General features: G+C 41.0%; 2 protein-coding genes across 2 annotated transcripts; one reads left to right on the plus strand and one right to left on the minus strand.

Moving 5' to 3' along the window:
* Positions 1-9: 9 nt before the first annotated feature.
* Positions 10-2,020, plus strand: chrac1 (chromatin accessibility complex subunit 1). Its single transcript, XM_042076593.1, has 3 exons — positions 10-226; positions 595-721; positions 837-2,020. Exons 1-3 carry the CDS (start codon positions 80-82, stop codon positions 911-913), a joined length of 351 nt encoding a protein of 116 aa, XP_041932527.1. The 5' UTR covers positions 10-79; the 3' UTR covers positions 914-2,020.
* A 548-nt stretch (positions 2,021-2,568) lies between these two features.
* On the minus strand, positions 2,569-5,292 carry si:ch211-57n23.1. Its single transcript, XM_042076592.1, has 3 exons — positions 5,085-5,292; positions 4,023-4,535; positions 2,569-2,953 (listed from the first exon to the last, which is right to left on the minus strand). The coding sequence occupies exons 2-3, from the start codon at positions 4,526-4,528 to the stop codon at positions 2,806-2,808; spliced, it is 654 nt and encodes a 217-aa protein (XP_041932526.1). The 5' UTR covers positions 4,529-4,535; positions 5,085-5,292; the 3' UTR covers positions 2,569-2,805.
* Between the last annotated feature and the right edge of the window lie 705 nt (positions 5,293-5,997).

Raw genomic sequence — 5,997 nt, forward strand, 5'->3', positions numbered from 1 at the left:
CCCTAGATTAGCCAAAGACCGCTTTCAAAAGTGGCGGTTCACTTCCGCCGAAATAGTCGTCCGAACAACTTGTGTGAAGATGTCTGGAGATAACGTGGATGGCAAAGTTGCACCAAACAGCAAAAATGTTTCACTGCCAATGTCCCGAGTGAAGCTGATAATGAAAAGTTCTCCAGATGTTTCAAATATTAACCAGGAAGCCCTCTTTTTAACAACAAAAGCAACGGTAAGGCTACATCCCTGGCTGTTTGTTTGCTAACGTTAGTAGGGACAAGCTAACACACGTTTACTAGCAATGAAGTCAATCCAGACAGCTAATTCACAGTCCTTTCATTCATATCTATAACCGAGATTGGTTGTTTAGAGGTTGCATAAACAAACGTCTAGGTTTAATATAACTATGATTGATCCGACGTGATAATGGTGGTGATTAAACAGTTCGCGAGCTATGTTAGCCACGTACAACTAACGTTAGCGTAAAGAAATGTTAACTGGCTCCTGGTAAGATGGCCTGATCATAAAGGGCTATGTCATTCATAGTAGCTTAATGGCGGTAGAGAATACGATATCTCAACTCCTCTCATCTTTATCCAGGAGCTCTTTGTACAGCATCTAGCTCGGTCCTCGTATAAGAATGGATCTGGGAAAGGAAAGAACACACTTTCATACAGTGACCTCGCCAACGCTGCAGAGGGGACAGACAACTTCCAGTTTCTAATTGGTATGAACTCAAGCTTTACATTGTACAATTGTTTGTGCTGTCCTCTTGAGCTGTTGCAAGAGCTAAGAGGGCTTATTTTGTTTGTAGTCCTTAAGCCTGTGTTTTTCACTTATAGATATCCTTCCAAAGAAGATATTGGCAAGGGATTACCTGAAGTCTCTGGAAGAAAGGGGAGAGGAAGATGATATCTAATGAAAATCTAGAGTTTGCAAACCTGGATCTGTTACCACTCAGTAGCTCAGATGGCCGAGTTCTCCAACCCTTTAGCAGCTACATCAGCAACCACAGAATCAGTGTGCTGGTTACAGAAAATGTTCTTTTTTTTTTCCCAGCCAATCAAGGCACAGCTCAAATAGCCTGATAAGTTTACTTAAAAGCTGTGCTTGTGGATTTGTTTTGTTTTGTTTTGTTTGATTTTGGCCTCCTTACTGCAAATAATGTCACAGTGAACTGATACTCTCTTAAGAGGCACTGCAAGAGCCTGATCATGGGCAACACTGATTAATTTGGCTTCCAGTAATTTATAGTTCACATAGACATTTATTCAGGGATGGATCTCAACCTTAGCCAGGTCATCCACATACATTGCGCTGTTTCAGGATTTTACATTCTCAGGTTAAATGGTGCTTTACTGACAGATTCCATTGGTGCTTCCTGAGGCTTCCATTCACAGTGTGAAAAATCAATCAAAAAAGGGGTACTGTGTGTTTATTCTCATTCTTGAAAACCAGTGGCATTGACTGTTCAAAAAGCAGTCTTGAATATAAAATACTACTGCATTTGTGACCAATACCTGAACTAAATATAACTCAGGGTATTTCATTTTTCTCTCTATTAGAGGGCAATAACACAAAATTGTTTTAATACATTTTTTTGTGTTTTTTTTTTTCTTTTGATAATCATATTTGTTGAATCCAAGAAAAAAGATTCCCAGTCTCATATTTCTGCAGAGGGCAAAAAAAATGTAAGAATTGTGCAAATAATCATCTAGATGAATGGTAGGGGTTTTAGGAATATTTTTTTTTTTATTTATTTATGCTGTGAAATATATACCCTTTCAATATTTGTTCTCTAAAGAATCAGTGGAACATTTTGTATAACTGCTCCTATGTTTAACAGAGGTGATGAAGTTGAGATATAGTTTGTCACTCTCCTTAACACCTGACTTTTTTCTCATGCAGAAAACAAAGTGCACTGGATATGATTTGTATAGCTGTTAACAAGTAGTGTAGTGTTCATATATGTTTTTATGAGGGTTTAGTCTGTACCATGTATGGAAATAAACATGTTTGCATAGTGTGGCCGTGTTTTATTTTAACACAATTAAAATCTGAAGATTGTTGCTGTAGTCCACAATGAGACAGATAATATAGCAGCAGCTAGCAATCTACTGCAAAGGCATGCAAAAAAACGTACAAACATCATCAGTAGCACTTTGGGTGATATACTTGATGGTGCCATACTGTAAAAGTTTTTATTTATTTATTTTATTAGGTGTGGTTCTATATGGACCACATAAGTGCGTAGTGCATAGCCAAGCCTATGCAGTCAATTGGAATGACTGGTGCACTTCACATGGCCATATACCTCGGAAGAGATTCCCTGTTCTAGTTGCTTACAAAAACATTATTCAAGAATTGGCCCATTTTCCCCATACTGTCTCTGATAGTTACATTTACATTACATTTATTAATTTATCTGAAACTTGTCCAAAGTGCCTTACTCAGTGTCACAATACCACCACTTTAAGCTCTTTAAAAAAGGAGTATTATTTCCTCAGATTAAGCATTTAATTTGAGGCAGTTTTATAGTGCTATTACACTATGTAAAGGGAACAAGCCTGAAGGCTGAGAGTATAAAAATAGATTTTATTATCAAGGCTTACACTCGCCACCATAATGTATGTTTCACTGGATCATTAGGATGGCAGGCGCAAAACGATGTAGATGAGAACTTGAATACCTCCCCATCTAACAAGCCCAACTATCAGGTAAATACACATCTCAGAAATCAGTGGTCGTTGTAAACAAGGGTTTTATATGTTAGTTATAAGTCGTGCATAGTCATGAAAACAGTTGGCATGGCTACCATCTCCGTGCCAGCAGTTTGGCTAGCCGAAGTTGCATGAGATCCAGGGACCTCTCCAGAATGGAGAGCTTGTCCTCCAGAAGTGCGGCCAGTTCCTCTCGACTATGGAGCGAGGCTCTGGTGTTGGTCAGCTGCTCCTTTATACTATGAAGAGAAGAGTAACCCAGTTTTCAGTAGCCTTGTTAAACAGTCTCATGTCAAAAATACCAATCGTACTCTGTGTTTTTAGAAGGTGAGGCATGCCATTTGGGTTAAACAGATGTTGAATGCTGTTTCCTGAACACTGAAAAGAAAAAAAAAGTGTCCTTCTGAGTGACGCCATAACTTTTTGTAGTGCTTCAAAGAACCCTCAAGGCATTAGATATTTGAATAACCATTTAAGAAAATAGTCTTTCTGAAGAACCTTTCAATTGATGTAAAGGTTCAACACAAAGTCATGGTTCTTTATGGAACCATATAGTGATGAAAAGAAGCATTTAAGCACCTTTATTTTGTACTACTAATATTGTATTGTGTGCCTCTTTATTTGTATTTGTAGTTTCCCTTTACACTTTTCTGGAAACTTGTATTTGTAGTTTCCCTTTACACTTTTCTGGAAACTTGTATTTGTAGTTTCCCTTTACACTTTTCTGGAAACTTTTTTGCAGCTGATTTTCACAGTAGTATCATTATACATTCTTGTGTTGTCCTTCTAGCTGTTCCTTTAGTGTCTCTCATTGACTGTAACAACATTTATTAAATTGTTAACAGTGCTGCAGCTGCTTGTTGTTGAGCATGAATCTAGGCCCCCCACAGTCAATCACAGCTCTGGACGTCTGGGCAAGTGCTTTTGTTGGTGTGTGTGTGGCACACGTCCAGAGCAACGGAAAAGATCCTGACTCGTAGCTGATGGCTGTGACCTCATGTTTGAGGTATGCAGCGATTCTGGTGTGGAAAAATGGTAAACTCACAATTGCCTACATTCTTCCACATGTGTTAGTGACTGTGTTTGTGTGTGTGTGTGTGTCTGCCTCATAAAAACCCTTTGTCTCAAGGCTTTTGTGGTAAATATGAGCTAATAAAACAGGCTTGTTCTTTCCTGCAGGTTTTTAAGGCTCCGTTTGTTGACTAATTAACAGGAGGCGGCATGTAATGCAGCTCTCATGTTATCTTTTGTTCTTAAATATGGATTATGATAAGGGATATATAGTATAAGAGGATAAGTGAAGCTTACCTGGAAAAGGTATAATGCTCAGTGCCCTCTCTCCTCTTGTCCTCTAAAGAGAAGAAAACCTTCTCCATGGTCTCGGCAGTCTGGACCACCTCTTGGTGATCAGCCTGAACCACCTGCACGTCCTGACGGGCCTGTTCATCGTACGTGGGCCCTCCTTCGTCCAGGCCGCTGGCCACCGACACAGCCTCCAGTGCTGCCCGGTTCTGGAGAGCCAGCAGGCGGGTCTGCTCAAACTCCTCCTGCCCAACAACGTCGTCCCAGCAGACCGGGGAGGAGGGGGGCAGCCAGAAGCGCTGGGTGCAGTTAACAGGTCTGTCCGGGGTCTCCGAGACAAAGGGGCTGTCCGCAGGGAAGCCGGCCAGCAGGAGGTCCTGGACACCCGAGCCCCAGTCGTCCCAGTCACCCTGCGTCTGGTCCAGCTCCTGTCCGTGTGCGGGGCACCAGACACAGAGGAGGAGACCAATGGGCAGCCAAGATCGCCCCATGTCCACCTGAAACAACAACATTGTGGCACTGCAACACAGTGTATTTATTAATTTGATGTGATGGATTGAGAGAGGTATTTCAGCAATGGTGCCAAGTCCACAGGGCAAACACAGGTTCTCCACAGGTTAACTGATTTATCTAGAGGGAGAGATATAGGAGCTCCTGTGTAAATACCATTGCATCTTGGTGATCTACACTACAGATAATAATGTCAGTGTTTCCCCTGCCTCTTAGGATCACAAAATAACTTATTTCGCTGCCTTTGGTTAAAAGCATATACATACAGCACAAACGCCAAAACATCACGAGATGCTCAACAGCTCTGAATACGACGATATCGTATAAGCTTGCTGTTCACTGAAAAAAACAGAATGGTAGCCTACATCCCACTTCACGTTCCATCGTGTCTTTTGTTTACTGTGCTTTGTCATAGCAAGTTTTCAACTGGGAAATCCCATCGTAGTATAACGTGCATGTTTTGTCAGATAAAACATAGAAAACACAAATACCTACACGTTTTGAGAGTTTAAAGGCAATGCAACTATTTCTTCAAATAAAACTATTCAAACTACTTACCTTGGAGAAGAGCTCGAACTTCGAGCACCAGTGAAGTGCTCTCACGGCTGAGCTATTGGAAAGTCTGAGTCGGTGGAGACTGCGGACTTCTAAACCAGCGACGCACCATTTGTTTGCCGGATCAGGTCTTGAACAACTTTCTTCTACCAGGAGGCGTTCAAACCTAATCATGTTTTCAGTACGCGGCAATTACGTCACAGCCTTCCTGGAATGTGTATGGTCTTGCCGGTGTTGAGTGTAGCCTATGTACTTGTATTTCCAAGTAGGCCTATTTGCATTTGAGAGCGAATATGCACTTGCACTCCGATTTACAGTAAAAGTGAATGCTTTTTGCATCCGCAATGGATGTGACTGAGTGCTACTCTCCAAAGATTTGGAACTCTACTGACTAGGGGCCAGGCTAGAGATTATTAGCTAAATGTCCAAACAGATCTTGTAAGATTAAAACTTTTTCGTGCACCATAATTCTGCACAAAACCAAACCAGCTACTAATGCAAAACGGTATCAATGGTCGCAATAGTGTGCAGAGGAAATCAGATATTAAGAATAACAGTGCCCTCATTTTTGGACTTATAGCAAGAACACCAATAACATAAGGCAATGTCCATCCCCATCTAAACATTTGTAAAATATGAGTTTGCGCAAAATCCCGATTGTGTTGCTGAGGCCATGGCCATCTGTGTTTGTTTAGAATTAAGTGGCTTGGCCCTTTTTACAATTCGGTAAAATACTGTCGAGAGAGAGAGAGAGAGAGAGAGAGAGAGAGAGAGAGAGAGAGAGAGAGAGAGAGAGAGAGAGAGAGAGAGAGAGAGAGAGAGAGAGAGTGTTCTGGGAAAAGAAAAAAAATGTATACATCAACCACATGATCAACAAGTGGTACAAATTAATAAATTAAATCAAAAAGGCCTGGTA

This window comes from Alosa sapidissima, chromosome 21, assembly GCF_018492685.1.
Source record: "Alosa sapidissima isolate fAloSap1 chromosome 21, fAloSap1.pri, whole genome shotgun sequence".
NCBI lineage: Eukaryota > Metazoa > Chordata > Actinopteri > Clupeiformes > Clupeidae > Alosa > Alosa sapidissima.